The sequence below is a fragment of the Gossypium raimondii genome, chromosome 12 (assembly GCF_025698545.1).
Source record: "Gossypium raimondii isolate GPD5lz chromosome 12, ASM2569854v1, whole genome shotgun sequence".
NCBI lineage: Eukaryota > Viridiplantae > Streptophyta > Magnoliopsida > Malvales > Malvaceae > Gossypium > Gossypium raimondii.
Window position 1 is genome coordinate 9,700,887 of NC_068576.1, and position 26,157 is coordinate 9,727,043.

Here is a 26,157-nt window from a genome sequence, read left to right on the forward strand (position 1 = left end):
CTATTAGGGCCTACCCACGGTTTGGTTGTCACCATAAGGTTTGCATGCAAACTTTTCGTATTTAATAGCTTGTAACTACTTGTCTAACTTATGCCTATATCTACAATTTCCTGAACACAACTATGACCTGTCGAAAACAAATACATGTTCCTATTCTTCCATAATAACCAACAAATTATTGGGGGAAACATTTGCCACTCAATATCATCATATCTATAACCTCCTATATTTTACAGATTCCATAGCAACTAGTCTTGAAGTGATAAGGAGAAAAATTGTACCTGATTATGGTTCGGCACTATCGATGCCCACACCGCCTTAGAGAAAGTACAATCACGTAAAGCATGGATCCCTGATTCACCCACATGGCTACATCTCGCACGGCTACTGTCATTCATCATGTGTCTCCTTGCCCTTTCATCATTAATCAAAATTCTCCCTTGCCACAATGTCCATGAGAAAATTCTAACCCTTTGAGGCACATTTGCTTTCCATATCAACATCCAAATATTTGCGTTGACACCCAAGTCAAACTGATGGAGTCCTTTATAAATTTCAGACGAAGAAAATACTCCCTTAGTCACCTATTTCTATGCAAGACGATCAGAACCAACATTCATCAGGGGTGGAACTACTGCGCTTATTTGTAATACAATGTGATCAGGGAGTAAACTCTTCAAATAGGCCAATCCCAATTACCATTCCCATCCACCATGTCATTAACTTGAAGAGTTTCATCCAGTTGTGACCCCTTGTGTGCCACGCTTTCAACGTGCCCACCTTAGGAACCTAATAATAATTTTTTTTAAAATTTTATAGAAAAGAAAATTAAATTTTAATAATTTCAATTTGTTCTGTATATATTTGTGTTGAAATCTTTTTTTTATTTAAAAAAAATATTTGACATAATATAGGTGAAGATTTTAAATCCACAAATAATATTTTAAGGATAATTCGTGTTCTATTTAGATAATAATAATAAAACACATGATAAATCCAATATTTAACCTTATTTATAGAATTAAAAATGGGAAAATATTTCATTAACCATTTTCCTCATGACTTATTTGTAGTATTTAAAAAAAGGTATTTGTAATAATAGTTAGGGTTAACTATCAAAATAGTCACTTTTGTTTATCTCAGTTATATTTTAGTCACATGTGTTCGAAATGTTACATTTTAGTCACTTACGTTATTGATCGACCTCCAACTGAATTAGATTAGTTAATTGATCGATTAATCAAATTAAACCGATTTGGTCGGTTAATCTAATTTTAATTGAAATTTGATCACCCATAGTTCTCTAGAGCACTGGGTGTCCGTGAGAACGTATCGATAGTTTCTCTTGAACACTGGGTGTTCGTGGAAACGCATCATTAGCTCCTGAACATTGAATGTCTGTGAGTGTATATTGTTTTGATAATGGAATAATCCACGTATCCGTCTTTTAGTCCATGCCTGGTTAATAAGGGCCAAAACATTAATGTAATGCGGTTAAAATACGTAGTGTTTTATAGATACATATACTTGAATATGAAATTTATATGAGAATAATATTATAAAAAATAGATGAATATGCTTGATAGTTGAAATCAGAATGTAATCAATATGATGGATAACAAGAATTGGACATATAAAAAGCATGTAAAAGAACATTTGCGTTACAAATTAAGAGTCCTAGGCAAAACAAAATGAATTATTCAATATATGGAATTGAGATGCAAAGCCTCGAGGGTGTATCACTATGCTAGCAAATGAGAATTTATTTATTGGTTGGGCGAGAAGGTTCTACGATATAATTTATCTAATCTTAGATTATGACACACTTATAATGGTTGAAAAATAGTTAGATAACAAATATATTTATTAAAAATTATACAAAAAAGTAAAACTCTTACTAAAACATAAAGTTCAATGTTTAAAATTTGTTTATGTCCTAGATTCAAATCTCACTTTGTATAAGTTTTAATTAATTTTATACAAAAAAGAGTAAAAACATTCTCATAATAGTATAACTTAACATATAGAAAATTTAATGTCCGATTGACTCGTGATACAAACTCAGTTAATAGCTTAAATATAATATATTTCCAAGTTTAATTAACATGTTTAAGTTAGCATTTCGAATTTTATTAAGTTCAGTTGTGTTTTGTGGGTAACATATGCCCTATTTGAAGTATAATAATAAAAAAATTTGGTAGATAAAGATAGCCTAAAGCAAAAACCAAATATTACACTAGATTCTCAAAGCGGTAACATAATCCTCCTCAACTAAGCTTTGAGCTGATTGCGGGGATCTCAAAATATGAGGAATAAAGGCCTTCCAGTTTTGATTTAACAAACGATGAACAAGGCGTAGTTCCACTAAGTTACTATCTGCAACACCACCAGCTAAGATTAACTCTACTAATAATGCATTATCACAACTTCCAACTATCGATAACCCTTTCCCCACGATAAGAGTAGAGTTTTGAGTATGGCTCTTGCTTCTATCTTAAAAATTGAATCATTACCTAATTGCATCGAAAATCTACCTAACCATTTTGCGTCAGCATCACTAAACACTCCCCCAATGGCTGCAAATGAGCCAACAAATACATGTACCTGATTATGGTTCGGCACTATCGATGCCCACACCGCCTTAGAGAAAGTACAATCACGTAAAGCATGGATCCCTGATTCACCCACATGGCTACATCTCGCACGGCTACTGTCATTCATCATGTGTCTCCTTGCCCTTTCATCATTAATCAAAATTCTCCCTTGCCACAATGTCCATGAGAAAATTCTAACCCTTTGAGGCACCTTTGCTTTCCATATCAACATCCAAATATTTGCGTTGACACCCAAGTCAAACTGATGGAGTCCTTTATAAATTTCAGACGAAGAAAATACTTCCTTAGTCACCTATTTCTATGCAAGACGATCAGAACCAACATTCTTCAAGGGTGGAACTACTGCGCTTATTTGTAATACAATGTGATCAGGGAGTAAACTCTTCAAATAGGCCAATCCCAATTACCATTCCCATCCACCATGTCATTAACTTGAAGAGTTTCATCCAGTTGTGACCCCTTGTGTGCCACGCTTTCAACGTGCCCACCTTAGGAACCTAATAATAATTGTCGAAACTATTTTTTGAAAAACAAAAATTTTAGTTGTCGACTTTAAAAATAAAACTGGAGTCGCCACCGATCCTTTATTAAGGTGTGATCGGCTCACCTTAAAGAATATTTTGGTCTACGAATTTTGAGAAAACGAGTTCGGGAGTCAGTTACGCACGAGGAAGGGTTAGCACCCTCGTAACACCCAAAATCGGTACCAAATTGATCATTTTTGTCTTAGTGTCGAAAGGTAAAAAGATTTTAAAATCAACTCAAATGATGAAATTTGAAAGAGGATAATCAATTGTTCAAGTCATGTAAAGAAATCGAGTCCCAATACGTTAGGGTACAATTCCTCATAATCCCCAAACTTTGAATATCGCTTTTATTTTATGTGAAAATCTTCATTTTGAGAAAGTAACATGCGACACCCAATGCGTTAGGACAGAACGAGTTAAGTTCCCAAAAATGATTTTTATACTCATGCATTTTGAATAAAAAATATCCTCGGTTATCTAGGATTAGCAAAGAAAATCAGAACCCAATACGTTAGGTCTCAATTTCCTCGAAAATCCCAAACCTTGGATCTTACTTTTATTCAAAAAAAACTTTTAAATCAAGAAAATAATTTTGATGTATTGTTGAAACCAAAATGTATTTCCCAAAAGGGAAGTTAAAAGTTAGTGTATAATATGAGACAAAAACTTTAACTTAAAGCATATATGAATAAATATTTACAAATACATATATATACAAGTATAGTATACAAGTGAATTTGCAAACATGTGTACGCATATATCTAACACACATATACAAGAATACACGTAAAAAGAAGGAATGGAGTATATCAATCAAAATCTAATAAAAATGCATGTATGTATTTGAGAAATCGTGGAAATAAAATAAAGAATAAAAGCATGTACATGTGTATATATTTACAAAAATAAGAAAAATGTATTAGCATATATATATAATATAAAGTATATAAAAGTTAAAAAAATAAAAATGTATGTATATGTATATATATTTACAAAATAGAAAAATAAAATGTATAATTATATATACATAGGCAAATCATGAAAATTTGCATCCAGATATATTCAAATACATATATATATATATATGTACAATATGTATATAAAATAATGGGATACATGAAATAACAAGAAAATATTTATAATAATTAAAAATGAAAAGTGTATGTATATTATAGAAAATGTATATATGCTTTAAATTATAAGATATAGGAAATAAATATGTTACAACAATGTATATCTATATAAAATATAAAAGTATATAAAAGTTATGCAAATATATATATGTAAGATGCATGTTTTTATAAAATCGTTTTTTAAAAAATGTATGTAGATATTATTGTAGAGAATATGCGAATGTGTATATATATATATATAGTAAGGGTAATAGTAATAACTATAATAATAAATAATATATAAATAAAACTAAAACAACAAATTAAGGATTACATTGAAAATAAACGAAGTTTTGAAACCAAATTTAAAGATGGAAATTAAAAAAAAGGACCAAATTAATATGCGCGCAACAATAGGAGGATCGAAAGGGTAATTTACCCAAACCTCCCCAAACGCTGCGCAGCAACATGGACCAAATTGAAACAGTACTAAAACATATGACCAAATTTTAAAGAAATAAAAAGTTGATTTAAACATGCTCCTAAAAATCAAGGGACTAAATGCGCAAATTAACCATTTGGCCAGAACGCGCGGATCCTTCCCTTCGGGTCGGGTCACCGCGCAGGTCAAGCCTGGGCAAAACGGCGCCGTTTCGTTGCTTTAAATAAAACAAATCTGGAAAAAGAAAAAAAATCAAATCATTTTGCTTCATTTTTTAAGGAGAAGGCTCTGCTAGGGTTCCTTTTGACTCTTTCTTTTTTGCATCGCTCGTTAAATGCTGACGCTCCCCGTCGTCCAGTCTCCGATCACGACGGAGAAGGGTACCCATGACGACACCCATGAGTGAGAGGTAAGTCCTTTCTTCCTTTTTTTGTTATTTTATACGAAATAAAATGAAAATAAAAGAAAAATGAAACATATGTAAATAAAATGGACACTGTGGAAAACGAGAAGGAAAAAACCTTTGTAAAAACAACTATGATATATCTATCTTCTTCCCCCCCACTTATACTTCGAAACCCCCTCGGTTTTTATAACCGAAAAATAAAGAAGAGGAAAAAAATCTCGCAAAACCCCCCTTATTTTCTGTTATTGTTGCATTTGTGCGCCTCCTTTTTTGCAGGTTTGGTGGCGTAGAAAGCGTATGCACGTGGAGGAGCAAATCGTGCGGAGGAAGGCTTCTGGCCCCGAGTCGTGCGGCGGTTGGGGTTGCTTCGCTGCGGCGCTAGGGGTTGTGCTGAAGGTTCTAGGGTTTTTTAGAGTTGGGCTGGTTTGGTTATTGTTTGGGTAATTAGGCTTGAGTTTTAATTTTGTTGGGCCTGTATTGGTTTAGGCCCGGGCAATTTGGGCTTGTACAGCTGCCCCTCTTTGCTCATTGTCGTGTAACGAAAATGGTGCAAAGACTAAAAGCCCAATTGTGCCCGGTCTTACTGGACCTCAACTTCTTCGGTGCTTTTCTTCTTCAAATAGCCTCATTCCTTCCTAGTGCATCTTCAAAGGTATAGGAACTGGTGCTTCAATCTACCCCACTGGAATGTCGAGGAGATAAGATTCACACGTTGTAGCTTCTCAAAAGAATAAAATTTGCTATCTTTAATCTGCTCCACTGCAACTTCAGGGGGATAAGACTTATAGCTTCAACTCATTCTGCTACAACTTAAAAATACATCTGATGCGATCCGCTTTATTGCAACTTCAGAGAGATGAGATCTGCGGTTTTAATCCACTCCATTGCAACTTCAAGGAGATAGGATTGGTATACTTCTGTCTGCTCCACTGCAACTTCAGGGAGATAAAACTTGTATCTTCGATCTACTTCGCCACCGATATGGGAAGACAAGATCTGTTGTCTTTGATCTACTTCACGCCAATACATGAAGACAAGATCTACTTTCTTTGATCTACTCCACCACCAGTATGGGGAGACAAGATCTGGTATCTTTGATCTACTTCACGCCACTACATGAAGACAAGATCTGTTTTCTTCGATCTACTCCACCACCAGTATAGGAAGGCAAGATCTAGTATCTCTGATTTACTTCACGCCAGTACATGAAGACAAGATTTGCTTTCTTTGATCTGCTTCACCACCAGTATGGGAAGGCAAGATCTGGTATCTCTGATCTACTTCACGCCAGTACATGAAAACAAGATCTGCTTTTTCCTTCGATCTGCTTCGCCACCAGTATGGGAAGGCAAGATCTAGTATCTCTGATCTACTTCACGCCAGTACATGAAGACAAGATCTGCTTTCTTTGATCTGCTTCACCACCAGTATGGGAAGGCAAGATCTGGTATCTCTGATCTACTTTACGCCAGTACATGAAGACAAGATCTACTTTTTCCTTCGATCTGCTTCGCCACCAGTATGGGAAGGCAAGATCTAATATCTCTGATCTACTTCACGCCAGTACATGAAGACAAGATCTGCTCTCTTTGATCTATTTCACCACCAGTATGGGAAGGCAAGATCTGCATCTTCGATCCACTTCGCTACCAGCATAGGAAGACAGGATCTGTTATCTTTCAACCTGCTCCACTGTTACTCAGGGAGATAAGGCTTATGATTTCACCGATCTGTTCTCTGTGGAACATGACCTGTATGATTCATCTTATGAACCTAATTATGCCTAGTGATTAGGATGTCATGATCAGAATGAATCAAATGCCCCTAACTAGACATGTATGAATGACATTTGAATGAATGCAAAATGTCATGAAAATGATATTTTAACGCTCGAGTTATCATTACTCCAAGTTTATTAAGGTCTTATCGCTTAATGTACTATAGCGCCTTTATCCTAGGCTGAAGAACCCAATAAGCACTTGACCAAATTGCCCCCCACTGTAAACCTCCAAGTTTGATCCATTGGGATGCAAAAAATTGTACCATATTTTCCCGTTGTAACCCAAGAGTAAAAGATTTGGCCTTTTCTCAATCCTCCGTTATCACAATACAGGATGTGAAACTTTTTGGTCTCTTACACCATTCCCAGGGTGTTGTACCAAATACTCATGCACAAATGAAGAAATCTTCTCCAAGAACAACTTCTTCTTATTATTCAGTGATCATTGCTTGCTTGTTCATTGAAGCTTTGTCACCAACATGACATCTTGCCATTTTATTCAATTTAGACAAGAAAATTCAAAGGGATAGTCTTTAATTTAGACTCTTCTTTATTAGATTTCCAACCTGGTGCTTTCTAAATAATAGTCCTGTTTGAGGTTTCCACATTATTCAGAAACTTCTAGAGTAATATGAAAAACTTCCCTTGTGAAAGTTTTATGGGTCCGTTAATTATTATTCTAATGCAACACACCTGCAAAGAGAACAAAATGATGAAATAAATTATCAAAGATAATAAAAATGGATAACAAAGACATTGATTCAGGAATGCGTATTTTGGAAATGAATAAAGTGTTCCAAGAATAACAAAATATAAGGATTAGGTGCCCCAGATATCGCAGCTTGAACTTCTCTGTACAGACTTTCTGAAGACCATTCTGAGTTTAACAAGTGTTTAGGAGATCTATAGTACTTTGTCGATGCCCCAGGATGTCGCCTACCCTTTCATGTTGATTCAGGTATAGCAAGACCACTGCATGCCCCATTCTGGTCATATTTGAGCTGATCTGATAACTTCAGGCGCCATTTTGATCAACATTTGAGCCGCCCTTTTCAGGTTTTCAACTCAAATCCCCTTTGGTCTAAGGTGCCCTTTACGGGTTTTCACCTTAGCCTCTCCATTTATTTTCTCTTTTTTTTTTGACTCAAGGCTCCCTTTGTAGGGTTTCACCCTGGTCTCTTTTTTTTTGACTCAAAGCGCCACTTTGTAGGGTTTCACTTTTTTTTTGACTCAAAGCGCCCTTTGTAGGCTTTTACCTTGGTCCTCTCCTTCTTTAAGCAAAGTATTTCCTGACTGAATCTGAGTTTACAGGACTTTGCAGGTTTATCATCCATCCTACTCAAAATTAAAGCTCCTTTGGAAAAGACCTTCTCTATAATCATAAGGTTCCTACCAATTTGGCATCCGTTTCCCTCCATAATTTTTTTGTAGATAGAGGACCTTCAACATTTGGTCACCCTCGTGGAATTCTCTAGGATGAACCTTTTGCTATAGGCTCGCATCATTCATTTCTTGGTATATCTGACCTTGATGAATAGCTTTTAATCTTCTTCCTTCTATCAAGTTCAATAGATCACATTGCGATTGGATCTGTCCTGCTTCAGCTCAGCCAAAACTCGAAGAGAAAGAATTTCAACTTCAATGAAAAAATGTGATAAACTAGAAAGAGTGACATTGCCTCGGTAGAGTTTTCATTGCACAATTCATAATATTCACCTTGAACATACTGTAAATTTCTGATATCGTGTTGTTGTTCAGATTGCAATGACGGCGCTTAAACCGGGTACATCCTGGTATCACCATGCGAGGGCATCTTTGAATGCTTGAAGTAACCCAACAATGTATTGCTTTTTCGGTAATGCATCTTCCCTTATTGTCTCCTCATGAGGTAAAATTTTCTTCCTGCTCTACCATCCTTAATAAGTCCAGAAATAAGCTACGATCCATGTCATCTTCAAAGTTGTGAGATCCCTCTAAACACATGTCTCACTCAAAAGGAGATTCTAAATCAGAAAGTTGTCATTCATGTCATTGATATTTGGGGACCCATAGTGGGTACCAAAAAATATAAAAAAGAATGTATGAATAATATGAATGAATAAATGAATGATTTGGCAGGAGAAATCCAATAGAATGAAAAAAACGTAAAGACTGAAAGAACATTTGCTCAAAGATGATTGCAATAATGTATTCATTAAAAATAATAATGTTCAGACATGAACCTATTTCACAAAGGAGTTCTTATTGCTTCTAGGCTAAAAGCAACAAATGTGTTCTGAACATTACTCTAACAGACTCTAAATAATATAGGGGTTTCTTCTGCAGTCCCATTATTTTTAACACCTCCCAGGCGAATATCTGACCAGAAAGCACTGCATTCCCTCCATTATCAATCATGATTGGGTAATGGATTTTCTACATTTGATGAGTCACCAAACTTGACAACACCCATGTCGATGAGTCTTTCAACTTGCTTCTTGAAGGCAGTGCAATTCTCAATCGAGTGTCCCGTAATTCCCGCATGGTATTCACATTGCGCGTTCGCATCATACCATTTGGGATACGGAGGTTGTAGAGGCTTCACAGGAAAAGGGGAAACAACATGGGCATCAAACATATTTTGATACAGTTTCCTATATGGTACTGGAATTGGCGTGAATCGGGGCCTCTTTGTGTTTTGTCCTGTACCAGCTTCTTATCTCGATGAACCTTGCTGGTTAGCAGCCACCTTTCTTGGCTGACTTACAGTAACTGATTTAGAGTAACCCATGTTGTTCACCTCATCTTCTCTTCTCCTTGAGACTGACCTCTTGTTACTCTCTCCAGCATCGATCTTTCCATTTCTTATGGCATTTTCGATCATCTTGCCATTCATGATTATGTCGGGAAAGCTTTTTGTGGCACTCCCAACATATGTGTAATGAATGGTGCCTTGATGTGTTAATGAACAAGCATGGTTATTTCTTTTCTAAGAGTGGTGGTGAATTTGATCGCGACCTCCTCCATCTCTGTGCATACCGCCTAAAGCTTTCGCTCGGCTTCTTTTCCATATTCTGAAGGGTGATTCTATCAGGAGCCATGTCTGTCACATGACTATATTGTTTCATGAATGCTTGCGCCAAGTCCCTCCATGAACCAATCGTGGCACGACTCAATTGATTGTACCATTTGGATGCTGCCCCTGCAAGGCTGTCTTGGAAACAATGTATCAAGAGTTGGTCGTTGTTAACATATCCCGTCATTCGCCTGCAGAACATGGTGATGTGAGCTTCTGGGCAGCTTGTCCCATTGTACTTTTCAAATTTAGGCATCTTAAACTTATGAGGAAGTACTAAATCTGGTACTAAACTCAGCTCTTTTGCGTCAATGCCTCGATAACTCTCAGTGACCTCCATCACCTTGAACTTCTCCTCGAGCCACCTACACCTTTCCTCTAACTGTTTCAATAACTCCTCCTTCATTCTTTCCTTCTCAACCACTTCATCAAAGTCAGGAATGGCAGAGTTAACAGGATTATTTTTAGGATTAGAACCCGGCCCAGTTTGGAGGTTCGAAATACCAGCCTGAAACTGCTGAGGCATGATAGTGACAGCAGATTTGCGCGGGTATTTAGCTTGGGCTCGCATACATGGAGGGGTGAAACCTGGAGTGTAAAGAATTTCATCTTCATTTCCCTCATCGACATTTGCCATGGGACCCTTTCCTTTATCACTTCTCTTAGTTATCAGTTGGGTTAACTTTGCCACTATATCTTCTTGGGATTCTCGCATCTTCTCAGACATCTCTTGTTTCATCTTGTCTAACCGCTCCTGCATCTGTAGCTCAAGTCGGTCTTGCATCTCCTTCTGACACTGTTTGAGTTTTTCTAACCTCTGATCCATATCTTTAATCTTTGCTCGGGTGTCGTAACGGTGCTTGGTTAGTTGGTTGGTTTCCAGGTTAACTGAGCAATGATTTTAATCAATTAGGATCTTTTAATAGACTTTAATGCGTATGATGTAATGTGATGCGAATGCATGCAATAAATGCATAAAGAGACGTTGATTCTGATTCAATTCCATTTAGAAAACTTTACTAGAAAATAAATCTCTTTACATAAAATAGATATTTATATGGCCTTGCCCTCATAGGCGGAGACGTTCGATCCTCTTCTTCATTCGAGCGTTAAGATAAATCTCACGAACTCTTCAAAAAAGATGTCTCTTCTATCTCTTTTTGCTCGATCCGGGTCACATCTCGTTGCTCACTCATCCTCGTGATGCTCGTTGGCCTCTCTTTAAGAAGGTTCAGTAGCTCTCGAATAATCTTTGTCATCTTGAATCCTTGGGCAATGGAGCCACAGTCGTGTAGTCCTCTATTAAATTATCATCCTTCTCTTATCACGAGTTCTTGGACCATATTCGGACAACCATACTGTCATCCACTTTATCAATAAACCCATTTTCTTATGACAAGCTCTCTATTTAGGAACTGAACGTGAATCAACACCTCTTTTTTTAAGATGAAAATGTAATGTCATGTCATGCAATCAAAACAAAACACAAAAAGGTCAGTATCATATAAACATAAAGTATAACAAAGAAATAGAAAAACTCCTATTCGGATATCTACTAAGGTTTAGTGTAGCTCTACCTAGGGCGGGTTCCTAAGGCTCACTATATGAGGCTCAGTTTCTAGAGTAAGGGTACCCGAACCAGCAGATTCCTCGATCCTCACCCATTATAGGCTCATGTGGATCGAGTTCAATTCAGGGGGATACATTTCCCTATGGCTGCACGGAGATGAAAATCTCACGAAGACATAGGTACGGATATATCCCGGAAGCGATCCACTACCCTGCACGGAGGTGAAAACCTCACGAAGGACTAGTTTCTCGCTCCCACTTAAAAGGGTAAAATGCAAAATGCAAATGCAAAGTTGCCAACATACCAAGATGAAAAAAAAATGAATGCGAAGGGAACTCATGAATTTTTTTTAAAAACTTTTGATTTTCGACACAAAGACAAATATAATCGGTTTATGGCTCGACTCTCAAACGTCCCCAGTGGAGTCGCCAGGCTGTCGAAACCGTTTTTTGAAAAACAAAAATTTTAGTTGTCGACTTTAAAAATAAAACTGGAGTCGCCACCGATCCTTTATTAAGGTGTGATCGGCTCACCTTAAAGAATATTTTGGTCTACGAATTTTGAGAAAACGAGTTCTGGAGTCAGTTACGCACGAGGAAGGGTTAGCACCCTCGTAACGCCCAAAATCGATACCAAATTGATCATTTAATGTCTTAGTGTCGAAGGGTAAAAAGATTTTAAAATCAACTCAAATGATGAAATTTGAAAGAGGATAATCAATTGTTCAAGTCATGTAAAGAAATCGAGTCCCAATACGTTAGGGTACAATTCCTCATAATCCCCAAACTTTGAATATCGCTTTTATTTTATGTGAAAATCTTCATTTTGAGAAAGTAACATGCGACACCCAATGCGTTAGGACACAACGAGTTAAGTTCCCAAAAATGATTTTTATACTCATGCATTTTGAATAAAAAATATCCTCGGTTATCTAGGATTAGCAAAGAAAATCGGAACCCAATACGTTAGGGCTCAATTTCCTCGAAAATCCCAAACCTTGAATCTTACTTTTATTCAAAAAAAAACTTTTAAATCAAGAAAATAATTTTGATGTATTGTCAAAACCAAAATGTATTTCCCAAAAGGGAAGTTAAAAGTTAGTGTATAATATGAGACAAAAACTTTAACTTAAAGCATATATGAATAAATATTTACAAATACATATATATACAAGTACAAGATACAAGTGAATTTGCAAACATGTACGCATATATCTAACACACATATACAAGAATACACGTAAAAAGAAGGAATGGAGTATATCAATCAAAATCTAATAAAATGCATGTATGTATTTGAGAAATCGTGGAAATAAAATAAAGAATAAAAGCATGTACATGTGCATATATTTACAAAAATAAGAAAATGTATTAGCATATATATATAATATAAAGTATATAAAAGTTAAAAAATAAAAAATGTATGTATATGTATATATATTTACAAAATAGAAAAATAAAATGTATAAGTATATATACATAGGCAAATCATGAAAATTTGCATCCGTATATATTCAAATACATATATATATATATATATATATATATATATGTACAATATGTATATAAAATAATGGGATACATGAAATAACAAGAAAATATTTATAATAATTAAAAATGAAAAGTGTATGTATATTATAGAAAATGTATATATGCTTTAAATTATAAGATATAGGAAATAAATATGTTACAACAATGTATATCTATATAAAATATAAAAGTATATAAAAGTTATGCAAATATATATATGTAAGATGCATGTTTTATAAAATCGTTTTTAAAAATGTATGTAGATATTATTGTAGAGAATATGCGAATGTATATATATATATATAGTAAGGGTAATAGTAATAACTATAATAATAAATAATATATAAATAAAACTAAAACAACAAATTAAGGATTACATTGAAAATAAACGAAGTTTTGAAACCAAATTTAAAGATGGAAATTAAAAAAAAGGACCAAATTAATATGCGCGCAACAATAGGAGGATCGAAAGGGTAATTTACCCAAACCTCCCCAAACGCATGCAAACAACATGGACCAAATTGAAACAGTACTAAAACATATGACCAAATTTTAAAGAAATAAAAAGTTGATTTAAACATGCTCCTAAAAATCAAGGGACTAAATGCGCAAATTAACCATTTGGCCAGAACGCGCGGATCCTTCCCTTCGGGTCGGGTCACCGCGCGGGTCAATCCTGGGCAAAACGGCGTCGTTTCATTGCTTTAAATAAAACAAATCTGGAAAAAGAAAAAAAAATCAAATCATTTTGCTTCATTTTTTAAGGAGAAGGCTCTGCTAGGGTTCCTTTTGACTCTTTCTTTTGCGCCGCCGTTCGTCTGCGCCGACGCTCCCGGTCGTCCCAGTCTCCAATCACGACGGAGAAGGGTACCCCGCGACGACACCCGGCGAGTGAGAGGTAAGTCCTTTCTTCCTTTTTTTTGTTATTTTATACGAAATAAAATGAAAATAAAAGAAAAATGAAACATATGTAAATAAAATGGACACTGTGGAAAACGAGAAGGAAAAAACCTTTGTAAAAACAACTATGATATATCTATCTTCTTTTCCCCCCCACTTACACTTCGAAACCCCCTCGGTTTTTATAACCGAAAAATAAAGAAGAGGAAAAAAAATCTCGCAAAACCCCCCTTATTTTCTGTTATTGTTGCATTTGTGCGCCTCCTTTTTGCGGTGTTTGGTGGCGAGAAAGCGATGCACGTGGAGGCTAAATCGCGGAGGAAGGCTTCGGCCCCGAGTCGTGCGGCGGTTGGGGTTGCTTGGCTGCGGCGCTAGGGGTTGTGCTGAAGGTTCTAGGGTTTTTTAGAGTTGGGCTGGTTTGGTTATTGTTTGGGTAATTAGGCTTGAGTTTTAATTTTGTTGGGCCTGTATTGGTTTAGGCCCGGGCAATTTGGGCTTGTACAATAATTTTTTTAAAAATTTTATAGAAAAGAAAATTAAATTTTAATAATTTCAATTTGATCTGTATATATTTGTTGAAATCTTTTTTTATTTAAAAAAAATATTTGACATAATATAGGTGAAGATTTTAAATCCACAAATAATATTTTAAGGATAATTCGTGTTCTATTTAGATAATAATAATAAAAACACATGATAAATCCAATATTTAACCTTATTTATAGAATTAAAAAATGGGAAAATATTTCATTAACCATTTTCCTCATGACTTATTTGTAGTATTTAAAAAAAAAGGTATTTGTAATAATAGTTAGGGTTAACTATCAAAATAGTCACTTTTGTTTATCTCAGGTTACATTTTAGTCACATGTGTTCGAAATGTTACATTTTAGTCACTTACGTTATTGCGTTGTAACATTTTAGTCACCGAGCTATTAATTGCCATTAACGGTGTAATAGTAAGCTGACGTGACACGTTAAATTATCATTTCAAACAAAAAATTTAGGTTAATTTATACGATTGGTCCCCATATTTTTTCATTTTGAGCAATTTATTTTTTCTTCTATGTTTTTTTAACTTCCTTTTTTTTTCCATTCTCTTCTGCTTCTCCCTTTGTTTTCCTCCCTTCTTCGTTTCTTTTAACATAGTTTTTCTATGTTTTCCATTTGTTAAAACTAGTCCCTGTACTTCTATTTTCTTGAACAATTTAATTTTTTCGAGTGAGTCGAGCTTGGGGACTAGTTTTAACAAATAAAAAATATAGAAAAACTACGTTAAAAGAAATAAGAAGGGAGGAAAACAGAGGAAGAAGTATAAGAGAATGAAAAAAAATGAAAGTTAAAAAAACATAAAAGAAAAAAAAGAAATTGCTCAAAATAAAAAAATATAGGGACCAATTGTAGAATTTAACCTAAATTTTTTTGTTTGGAATGATGATTCAACGTGACACATTAGCTTACTGTTACACCATTGACAACAATTAATGGTTCAATGACTAAAATGTTACAATGCGATAACATAGGTGTCTAAAATGTAACATTTCAAACATAAGTAACTAAAATGTAACCTGAAGCAAACAAAAGTGATTATTTTAATAGTTTACCGTAATAATGATTAAAACTCTTGTATAGGTTGAAACGTAATGAATTTCCATCCTCTCCCAATATTGTTTTGATAACAAAATATTCATAATTTATGTAAACTAAAAGAACATAAAATAGCATACATGTGAAATTTCTATGCCTTAGAATATGTCTCATTCGCTCATCTCACTCAATAAAATAAAAAAACAGACGACAAATATGACGAAAGTACAAAGCATCCCAATTAAATATTTTTATTGGTAAACTACGGGTGGGTTTGAATGAGCAGTAGGGTGCGGTGCGGTGTGTTTAACTTATTTTTTGTCTCACGCTACAGTATTGCTATAGTATTTAATCTCACTACCACTGCTATTTTTACACTAACCGCATGTAAACGCATCACTCATCCAAACCCACCCTAAATTCAATGTCATTAAACTATTAATAAATTTATATTCTGTTCATATAACTTTTAGAAGTTACAAAATTTTCATTAAATTATTTGAAAGTTTTCTTTTAAATAATTGAGCTATTAAATTTTCTATTGTTTGGTATTCTCTATATTCACCCCACCTACATTAATTAAAAACTCTTATTCCCCTTTCCTATTACAATTTAGTTTTATTTTCATGAAACTTCTTTAAAATTCACGAATCTACGATTTGGATCTAAGGTACGTTATTATCCTTGTTGGCGGGTACAAATCTATCATATTAATCATTAAATCGTTACTTGTAACTTACTAGCTAAACTTTTTTAAAAAAAAATTAATAATCTAATAATTTAAAGGGTAAATTTTAAGAATAGCCACTTTTGTTTGCTTCAGATTACATTTTAGTCGCTTATGTTTGAAATGTTACGTTTTAATCACTTATGTTATTATTTTGTTATGAAGTGGTCACTCTACCGTTAAGCTCTGTTACCTCTCTAACGATGGTCCTACATGATACTCCAAATGGGTTTTAAATGTCAACTTGGATGTCCTATGTGGCAGTCCAAATTAAATTTATTAAATTAAAAACCTATTTTCATCCCAATAATTAAACATCTAAGTTGGCATTTAAAACTCATTTGGATTGCCACGTAGGACTGTCATAAGGGAGGTAACGGAGTTTAACGGTAGAGTAACCACTTTGTAACAAAACGATAACGTAAGTGACTAAAATGTAACATTTCAAACATAATGACTAAAATATAATCTTAGGCAAACAAAAGTGACTATTTTTGCAATTTACCCTAATTTATATAAAAATTTTCCAATATTTTAATGAGTTGTATTTTACTTTAATAAAGCGCAAATTGGAACATCGTAAAAGTCGGATTTATCACCAAGCACTGAATGAAGCCTATTTTTACCGGCTAAACAGTCAGTTTGATTTATTTATTTTTAATATAATATTGGCCTATCATCCCCTTTAATGGAAATTCCATTTTCATAAGTTGCAACTTGAAAGCCTCCAACCGAGACTCTTTCTCTTTTCAACTTCAGTTTTTCGTGTTTTCTTGTTTTGTTATGTCAACTCTGGAGTCTTTACTAATCAAAGGATCATCAAATTATCAAAAGCCGTGGCAAGGAATTATCATGTTTTGCCTTTTCACTTACTGATCATCTTTTTATTAGGTATGGGTTCATGTGCAATTTTGCTAATTTTCATATCTTTGCTTTAAAATATCTTCTCTTTTTCTTTTTTGGTGGCTGCCTTTTGCTCTTGGGTTTGTTTTGATCTTTTTTCTTTATCATTCATTACCTTTGGGTTTTTGATTATATATAAAAGAAATTTGATATATGAAGGTTTTCATGATCTATTTTTTTATTCTGATTTATGAACTTTTCTTCAGAAAAATTGGGTCTGTTAAAAAATAGGGGGAATGATTTGGCAATGTCATATGTGAAAACCCAAAGATTGTGGAGGCAAGTGAGACTTTGGATTAAAGGTTTATTCTTTAGATGTTCTTTTTTGTAGGGGTGATAGTTGAAAACTGTTTGACTGATTGTTTCAACTCTCAAGAAACTACATAGCAGAAGAGTTGAATTGATCTTATAGCAATGGAAACTTAGCCCGGGTGCCTCACTAATTTTTGCAACTAATGATATACAATTTCAAGTCTATCTAATACCTCATAATTGGTTTTTGGAGGTAAAAATGGGAGCTTGCTTGATTGTATGGTTTCTTGCAATTCTCCCGTTTTTAGAGAGCTGATGAAAGTTCCTATTAAACAACAAATTTTCACTTTCGATTTTTACTTTATTATGTTACATGGTATGATTTTTTGTTCATCATTCCACCCCTCCCCCTTTTTTGTTTTTTGCTGTAAGCTTGCTCTCTGCCTGCCTTCAAGAGAATGGGCTATCAAAGGCTTTCTAATTTGAATAGATTCATCTCATGCAGCGAGCCTACTTAATTTGTGCACTGCAAGATGTTCTCATTGCCTGAGTGCTTAAAGAGACCAAAACATGGGTCATAGTGGTGACTTAGTTGTCCTTGGCATCTCTGTTGGCTTGGCCATTGGTATATTGATAGCTTCACTGGTATTTTTCGGAATAAGGTGGTACAGAAGGCATGCAAAACTGAAAAGAGGTTCAAATGAACGTAGTGTTACAGTTCTTCCAATAAGAACAAATGGCTTTAATACAAGCACCGACTTCAGTGCATCTCTCTCGAATTCTATAGCTGTTAAGGCTCCAGAATATCATCAGAAAAGTTCTCCGAGTTCTTGGTGGAGTCTTCATAGTAAAGATCGGTTTGCTTCTGCTTCTGGTTTGCCAAAGTATTCCTATAAGTAAGTTCATTTCTAGTTTGAGTATAGGCATTATACTTAAGTGGAATAATATTAAAGCAATTCATGTTTAGAGGCTTACCAAATTCACATTTCCTATAATGATAAAAATCGATATGAAAATTTCAGTTTATCTCTCTTTCTAAATAAAGCTAAATGATTAATGTTCAATGTTTATTTGTGAAATAAGCAATGCGTTTATCTTATTCATTATGCTTTACAGGGATGTCCAGAAAGCTACACAAAATTTTACAACTATTTTAGGAGAAGGATCATTTGGTCCTGTCTATAAAGCTACAATGCCTACTGGTGGCGTAGCTGCCATAAAGGTGCTTGCTTCTGGTTCTCATCAGGGGGAGAAAGAGTTCCACACAGAGGTAAGCAGCACTAACCATTCAAAAAGAGGCCTCCCGTTAATCAGGGGATAGGTTGATTTCCAGCTGTTTCTTTTTTCTTTTTCCTTCTTATGGTATTGCCTGGATTAATCTGACTATATGAGGAACTGGTTTCTATCAATTGAAATAAAATTATGAAAGATAAATTTTTTATTTTGTTTTATATCAAAGTATTTAGAGCAAAGATCCATTAATGGATGTCGGATTATCTTTCAGTAGCCTGTACAGGTAGGTTAAAATGGACTATGGTTCTTAATTCTATCAAGGTAGGCGCAACCTACAGTCTGATATCTTATTTATCTTTTACTATTCATCAATAATTCTCTCAAGACAGCTGCTGAGGTTGCAATTCTATTCCTCGAAGGGGTGGAAATGAAGTTCCTTCTGAAAATATTTTATATTAATTTACTATTGGTTACTAAAGCATTTTAACTATTAAACCATTTTGTTTTCAGGTTTGTCTACTAGGAAGGCTGCATCATCGGAATCTTGTGAACTTGATAGGATATTGCGTGGATAAAGGGCAATACATGTTAATTTATGAGTTCATGAGCAATGGAAGCTTGGCAACCATACTATATGGTAAGCTTGGAAACCACTTCTTTGTTGCACCTCTCATCTTATATTTTCCATTGTAGATGTGTGTTGTGCTAGAACATACCTGTTTATGTAAAATCATAATGTTACTTCCCAGTGGCTTGTAACCTAGAACCATGGTCGCTGGTCTGACTTGCAGTTACTGTCCTTTTCTGTTTTAACCTGTAATATAGGCCAAAATTTCCATCATCTTCTCTAGCATTCCTATACTACTTATATGCTAATGCCATCGTCTATTTATTATATGGATATTCAATATTCTGCAGTTAGAGCCAGATAGGGGAATTTGAGTAGTGCCAATGACATGTCAAATTATGTAAATTGATGGACTACTAGCATCTTTTGTCTATGTGTTTATCAATGATAGGCCCACTTCTGTGATGGTTAATGTTGTACGGTGATCATGTTCCACCAAGTTCAATTCTGTTAAGTGTTACCTGCTACCAAGCTTTTGAATGCATCGATATTTTAATGTTATTTGGACCCCAACTGGCACTATGTTGCTAATATTGTGATTCCCTAACAATAACGATAACCAACCTGGTCTACGTGTACTCAGGTGAGGGGGAGCAGGGTCTGAGTTGGGACGAAAGACTTCAAATTGCTCTTGATGTTTCACATGGCATAGAATATCTTCATGAAGGGGTAATGATAAAATGATTCAAAGTTGATTTTCACCATTGTTACTGGAACTTGTTAGTTTACTTGAATATCACCCATTCTTGGACAGGCAGTCCCTCCGGTAATACATCGTGATTTGAAGTCAGCTAATATATTGTTGGACCAGTCAATGAGAGCCAAGGTGCGCAAGCATATAAAGGCTGATATTTTTCAGACCCTTTCTTTTTAGTTGAATGAAGATAACTATAATGGACTCTAAATGGCATGACTCCACTACTGTTTCTTTTGCCAGGTTGCTGATTTTGGGTTGTCAAAGGAGGAGGCTTTTGATGGCCGAAACTCTGGCATTAAAGGTACATACGGGTATATAGACCCTGAGTATATATCCACAAACAAGTTCACAATGAAGAGCGATGTATACAGTTTTGGCGTCATAATCTTTGAGCTAATTACAGCTATCCACCCGCACCAGAACTTAATGGAATACGTTAATCTTGTGAGAGTCTATTCTCCCTATGTAGTGAAGTCTTGCTTGTTAGTAATTCATACATCAATCTTTTCTTAACATAAACTTCCTTTACAAGGCCGCTATGAGTCCAGATGGGGTCGATGAAATCCTTGATAAGCAACTGGTTGGAAAATGCAACATCGAAGAAGTGAGGCAGCTTGCTAAAATTGCTCATAAATGCTTGCATAAATCACCTAGAAAGCGGCCTTTAATGGGCGAAGTAACACCGGCTATATTGAAGATAAAGCAGAGGCGCCTCGGTAAAGAAGACATGATGTCCATGGCTGAAGGGGATTTTTCACGAATTATGAGCAGGATACAGGAGCAGCATATTGAGCTGACCAAATTGGCTAGCTAGATCAATTTGAACCGCAGCTTCCCCTTTTTTCTGTTCCAGTTTTAATTCACCTAAATCTCTTTTTACCCCCTTCGCCCCCCACCCCCCCTAGGAAAAAAAAGTCCAAACTTTTTGCAACTGATGGCAAAGATAGTTACAACATACAATTGAAAGAGTTACAGAGAAATAGGGTGTTTAAACATTTCTATCCCTTCATGTGTAGTATACAGTGGTGATCAAAGGAAGGTAAACGTACCTAGCATTTCGATCGGATCAAATTAATTTTACTATTAAATTGTTCAATTTAACTCTTATATTGTTAAAAATAATTAAATATATTGAAAATTTTTGTGATATTTTATTTCATGTTAAACTGTAAATTAGAAAATAATAATATTTTATTTCAGTTTAAACTTATTTGATTTTTTAATAGAAAATTAACAAAAAAAAACTTCACAAGTACTATTATTTGATCTTCTATACTCAGTAGTGGGCTCTGACTGGCAAATATCATCTGAAAAATCTCATAAGCCTTTCTACCCCTCTTTTCTTTTTGGTTTTATGATCTTGACAAGGGATTGCCCTCAGCGGTGGCAGTTAGCAAAATGGAGGGGCTTAGGTTGGATTATTTGGATTCAGAGTCTTTCTAGTTATCCTTATTTAGTTTTATAGATAAAATGTTGCATGTATTCTTCTAGTGTGTATTCTAAGCAACTATATATACACCAACAAGAAGTGATTAATAGAATGAGGTGAAACAGTTACGGCTGTAAGAGATAGGATAATAGTATTGTACGTTTACACGCAGGTGCCAATCCCAAATTACCAAAAATATATGAAACTCGAGAAATCAATCCCTGCAAAGAAGATGGTAATTTCTAAAGACGGAATAAGAGATACTATAATCTCGATTGAAGAAAATAAAATAACAAAAGAAAATCCAAAAGTCGCCCAACCATAAAACTTAAAAACTTCAAATCATATAAACTGGTATGAAATACTGGCCCATATGCTATAACCATAATAAAAAACATACTTGCAAAACTTTAAATCACAGGAGGTGGACAAACCCAATAAACTTCACATAATTTGAATCTGCAATATCGTTGCATTATTTTTCTTGTAAATTCCTTACTATATTCAACATTCAGGGATGAAGAGCAGTTCAACCAGATTATTTATATATGGACACCAAAGGAAAAAGAAACAGAACCAAAAAGCACAAAGCAAATGGAAATGGTGATAGTTAAAAAGGCGAAGAAAAGTAAACAGTAGTCCTCACCTTTCATGATCTAAAAGTAGTACCCTATCTCCAATAAGAGTAACGTCAACCCGGTCAATGTCCATCCTTAACAGGAAAACCTTCAAGTAACCTACAGTTTTGCTTTCTGGTTCCAACAACCCTCAAACCTTCTAACTTTAGCATTGAAAAGATTAACTAAATCAAAACTGGCATGAAGTTCCAAGCCTCTGTCTCTGTCTCTGGCCTACACTCGCTGATTTACGATTAGAAAATGCCAGGTAAACCAAATGCTGGAAATTCTCAAGATACTGTACCCACTCCTCTTCACTCATATCAGCCAGTTTCACAAATCTGGTGCTTCCAGCAAACTGTTCATTCACACTTCTGTTTCCAGATGACGTTCCAGACAAATAGCCATTTTTCTGCATTACGTTTTCATGCTTCCAACTCTTGTCTCCAATGCTAACATTTTTCATGGACATTGACAGTCTTGGAACAGTTGGAGCCTTTTCTTGGGCAGTAAAAGCATATTCATCTGACCTTGGGGGTATTATATTCCCATCCTCCTCTGTGCATTCCTCTACATTCTCTTCTACCTTCGAAAGTGGGTTCCGGATATTTCCACCGAGTGGCCAACAAGCCTGTGGTGCCAATTTCTTTTCTAGATTATAAGTTATATCTGACTCCTCCTCACAGTCAATTTCAAACTGGAATTCATTCTCGACAGCTCTCACGTTATCAGAAAGTATATTCCTTTCCTCTAAAAGTCTCCTCGCCTCAATACATATGAACTCAAGTTCACTTGGCTCCTCCTGCTGGCCTCGAAACTCCCTACTCATCATCTCACCTATCTCAGCTAAACACAGACCAGAAATTGCTGCTTCCTTGAGGAAAATAGTGCAAACAACCAAGACACGAAGACATGCCTCTCGAATCATTGGAAGCTCCATTCTGAGCAGTTCAGAGTCTCGAAATGGATCAAGATGAGATATATATTCAAGCTCATCCTCTGAGAAAGGAATTGATGCCTGAGGCCAATGGATCCACTCAAAGTAGGGGTCCTCCAGGTTTTCTGGAAGGCATAGGCCATGATCAATTGGAACAAGCTCCACTTGATCAAGTCCTCCTCCTCCATCAATTTTCCTGACCAGAAGATTTCCAGCATGCCTATCAGTGTTCAAGATGCGGATATCCAATATCCCTATCTTATGTACAGCAGCAACTGGAAAGCTTGAAGTCCCATAATCACTGGCATCAAAATCATGAGGGATAAACTGCTGCAGAGAAGCAATCTTGCTAAACTCCTTTCGCTCTTGCTGCTTGGTTCCATTCACTTCACCATTGACATTAAAAATGGAGTGTGTAACCTTCACAAGAGCAGTAGAGGGCACATTGGCAAAGTGATCATAATCAAGAAGATAAGCTGCTACCTCCCTAAAGCCAGTCTCCCCAACCCGAACTGAGCGTTTCAGTCCCGGCTGCCCAAGGGCTTTGCCAATAAAACCTTTTGGGTTGTTTGGAGCATAAGGTTCTTCATCAGTTGGTTTAACAATTGCACAGTTTTCACCCTGGCAATCTCGAAAATAGTAGGCACCACCTAGACCACCACAAACAGGGATGGGATCAATCCCAAACTTCATTGCTTCCACAATTTCTCTTACAAGTTTTCTTATCCTGGAAAAGTGATCTGAACATACTAATATCTCGATGGGACCACTCTGATCTCTCTGCTGCACATCCTTTCCAGTAGGTGAGAGACATGGTGTAGATGAGCTTCTGTGCATAAAGTTTTTCGTGAGAAGAAGTGGAGAATCATTTCTGACAGTACTTAGATCATTCTTCAGCACTACATCCCCAAATATGAGAGACCTCTCCTCTATTGGAACATTAAGAGCAATCTGTAGTTTCCTTTTCACAGTATGGGCATTGTCACTCCTATCTAACTCTATACCAAGAACAGAGCCAGTTTCAGTCTGCACAAATACACGTCTTATTCCAGAAGATTTCCTTTCCATCATCTTATTTCCATGAAATTTGCTATTAAAGAGTCCCTTAAATGCTGCAACAGCCATCCAGTTACAATGGAGCAGTTCAGATCAAGATATGTGAAATGAAGGGGAGAACTGGTAGAGTTCAGTGCCAGCAGTGAAGATGGCGACAGCAGAGAGCTTTTCTCTCAAGCAGACGCCAAACTCAAATGCTGGTAAGACTTGAATGGAAATGTTTGTGTTGTAAGTGTTCATAATCACCAAGATGAATTCAATTTGGTGACTCTTTGTTTTACATTGTAACCGATTCTGTAAAGCAAAAGCAGATATAAAATATAGTGAAACTGCTACATTGAGGAAGCAAGCCAATACCATTAACCGAAGGAAAGATAAAAGAACCATTAAAAGAATCACAAGAAAAACTGATTCATTAAAAGAATCAAAAGAAAACCTGATTCATTAACCAAAGGAAAGATAAAAGAATCATTAGAAGAATCACAAGAGAAACTGGTTCAATTTATTTAAAGAAAAAGGAAGTAAAAGCTGAAAATTCCATTTTCAAAGATCAAAAAGAAATTTCAAGGAGTAAATACATCAAGTAAGGTAATCAGAGGAAAGAACCAATAAATCAAAGTCTTTTGAACCAAAAAGAAAAAGCACACTATAAACGTATTACTGGAGTATTTATGAAGTAAATTCTATGTTTAAATAACAACTGTCTATGGAAGACACCAAAAGAACCAAAGCTGAAGAAAACTTAATTTGCCTCATAAAATAGATTTAAAGAACAGAAATATCACCCATGCTTACTTGATCTAATACTTATCAAGTTAAAAATTAAAATAAAAACCCCTTTGTCATGAAATCTAAATACTGTAAAGGAAAAATATAATAACAGACCGCTTATCCATTCCAACCTATAAAAAGCGCTACATGTTTCGTCCTCAAACGTACCTTTACTCAACTTAGATGCCAATCGAATTTGAATAAATACACTTAATTATGTCAAACTGAGCAAAGATGTAGCTATGCTAGAAATTAAATGCTAAACCAGGACTGTGAATTAGAACGAAAAGAAACAGAATTCGAAGAATAATATTAATTTCTATAAATTATCATTACAATCCATAGTTTACATTAGGATTAAAACATTCATTTTGGTTTTCTAAGACAATTATTCATCGAGAATATTGTTTGCTTTTACATCCGAAAGCGTTTTTGCGTTCACTTTTGCTTTCAAAAAGTATCAATCAAATAGAAAAATCAACAACGGGAAAATTTTATCTTCAATAATTTTCAAGATATAAGTTCAAGAAAAAGAGAATATCAACATTTCATTCAAAGAAAATTTTTCCTGATAGTTTATATGATTTACCAAATCGTTATATTAACCAAAAAAAAAAAATCTTTGCTTCATTTTTTTAATTCTTCAATACGCTAATAACCAGCTCAATTTCAAGAGAAAAAGAAACAGAAAGAAAAAAACAGTTCAATTCCATTCTTCATAATTTTAAAAACAACTAGAAAAATCATAGGGAAAGTGATGATGAAAGACTCACCAGCGATAAAGAAATGGACGGCGGAGCAGCGATCGAGAAAGAGCTACCGCCGCTAATGAGAATAAACGGTAGAGATTCAACGATGAGAAGCTAAACCGATGGCTATGATCCGATTAGTCTCCCTTTTTATAAAATTATTTATTATTCTTTTTGCCTTTTTCTTTTTTCTTTTTTCTCTGTCCCGCTTTCTGTCTGAGATGTATCTTTAGCCTGTTTTCAGGAGAAGCGGAAGGAATTTTAACGGTTAAATAATAAAAAGTAATAAAATTTTCCAAATTTGTTAATTGGGTGGTAAGGACTACGTGGATTGTGGAGCTTGTGCCATGTAATAGAGTTGTGACGTGGCCGGATCTTAGATGGGTGGAGCTGTTAATTAGTTGGTTTCGGGCGTGATTGGCGATGCCTAGGAATAGGATTAGTAAGTGTTTTATTTGCTTTTTTGTCAATAATTAAAAAAAGTCTAATTCTACCCCAAACCTTGTACTCATATTTTAAATTTAATATTTTATTTGTAATTACATTAATTTAATCCCCCTAAAAATTAAAATCCAACCTAATTTGACGAATGAAGATAATATAGTAGTCCAACAAATGGATTCTCATTCTTTTAT

The 26,157-nt window shown here is 35.1% G+C and overlaps 2 protein-coding genes across 2 annotated transcripts; one reads left to right on the forward strand and one right to left on the reverse strand.

Annotated features, from left to right (window-relative positions):
- Nucleotides 1-16,916: 16,916 nt before the first annotated feature.
- LOC105763193 (calcium/calmodulin-regulated receptor-like kinase 2) lies at nt 16,917-21,122 on the forward strand. The gene is made up of 8 exons (XM_012581321.2): nt 16,917-17,141; nt 17,911-18,301; nt 18,522-18,675; nt 19,149-19,275; nt 19,850-19,935; nt 20,021-20,092; nt 20,204-20,407; nt 20,496-21,122. Exons 2-8 carry the CDS (start codon nt 17,976-17,978, stop codon nt 20,775-20,777), a joined length of 1,251 nt encoding a protein of 416 aa, XP_012436775.1. The 5' UTR covers nt 16,917-17,141; nt 17,911-17,975; the 3' UTR covers nt 20,778-21,122.
- Nucleotides 21,123-21,835: 713 nt separating this feature from the next.
- On the reverse strand, nt 21,836-25,752 carry LOC105763194 (phosphatidylinositol 4-kinase gamma 5). Its single transcript, XM_012581323.2, has 2 exons — nt 25,547-25,752; nt 21,836-24,296 (listed from the first exon to the last, which is right to left on the reverse strand). Exon 2 carries the CDS (start codon nt 24,069-24,071, stop codon nt 22,200-22,202), a length of 1,872 nt encoding a protein of 623 aa, XP_012436777.1. The 5' UTR covers nt 24,072-24,296; nt 25,547-25,752; the 3' UTR covers nt 21,836-22,199.
- Between the last annotated feature and the right edge of the window lie 405 nt (nt 25,753-26,157).

What these genes read in the sequence shown, in the direction of transcription:
- LOC105763193 (XM_012581321.2), top strand. Translation starts at nt 17,976, where the DNA reads ATGGGTCATAGTGGTGACTTAGTTGTCCTTGGCATCTCTGTTGGCTTG. An exon ending in CTTGGCAACCATACTATATG is followed by an intron (nt 19,276 to 19,849) that starts GTAAGCTTGGAA and finishes ACGTGTACTCAG; the next exon opens with GTGAGGGGGAGCAGGGTCTG. An exon ending in ACCAGTCAATGAGAGCCAAG is followed by an intron (nt 20,093 to 20,203) that starts GTGCGCAAGCAT and finishes TTCTTTTGCCAG; the next exon opens with GTTGCTGATTTTGGGTTGTC.
- LOC105763194 (XM_012581323.2), bottom strand. Translation starts at nt 24,071, where the DNA reads ATGGCTGTTGCAGCATTTAAGGGACTCTTTAATAGCAAATTTCATGGA.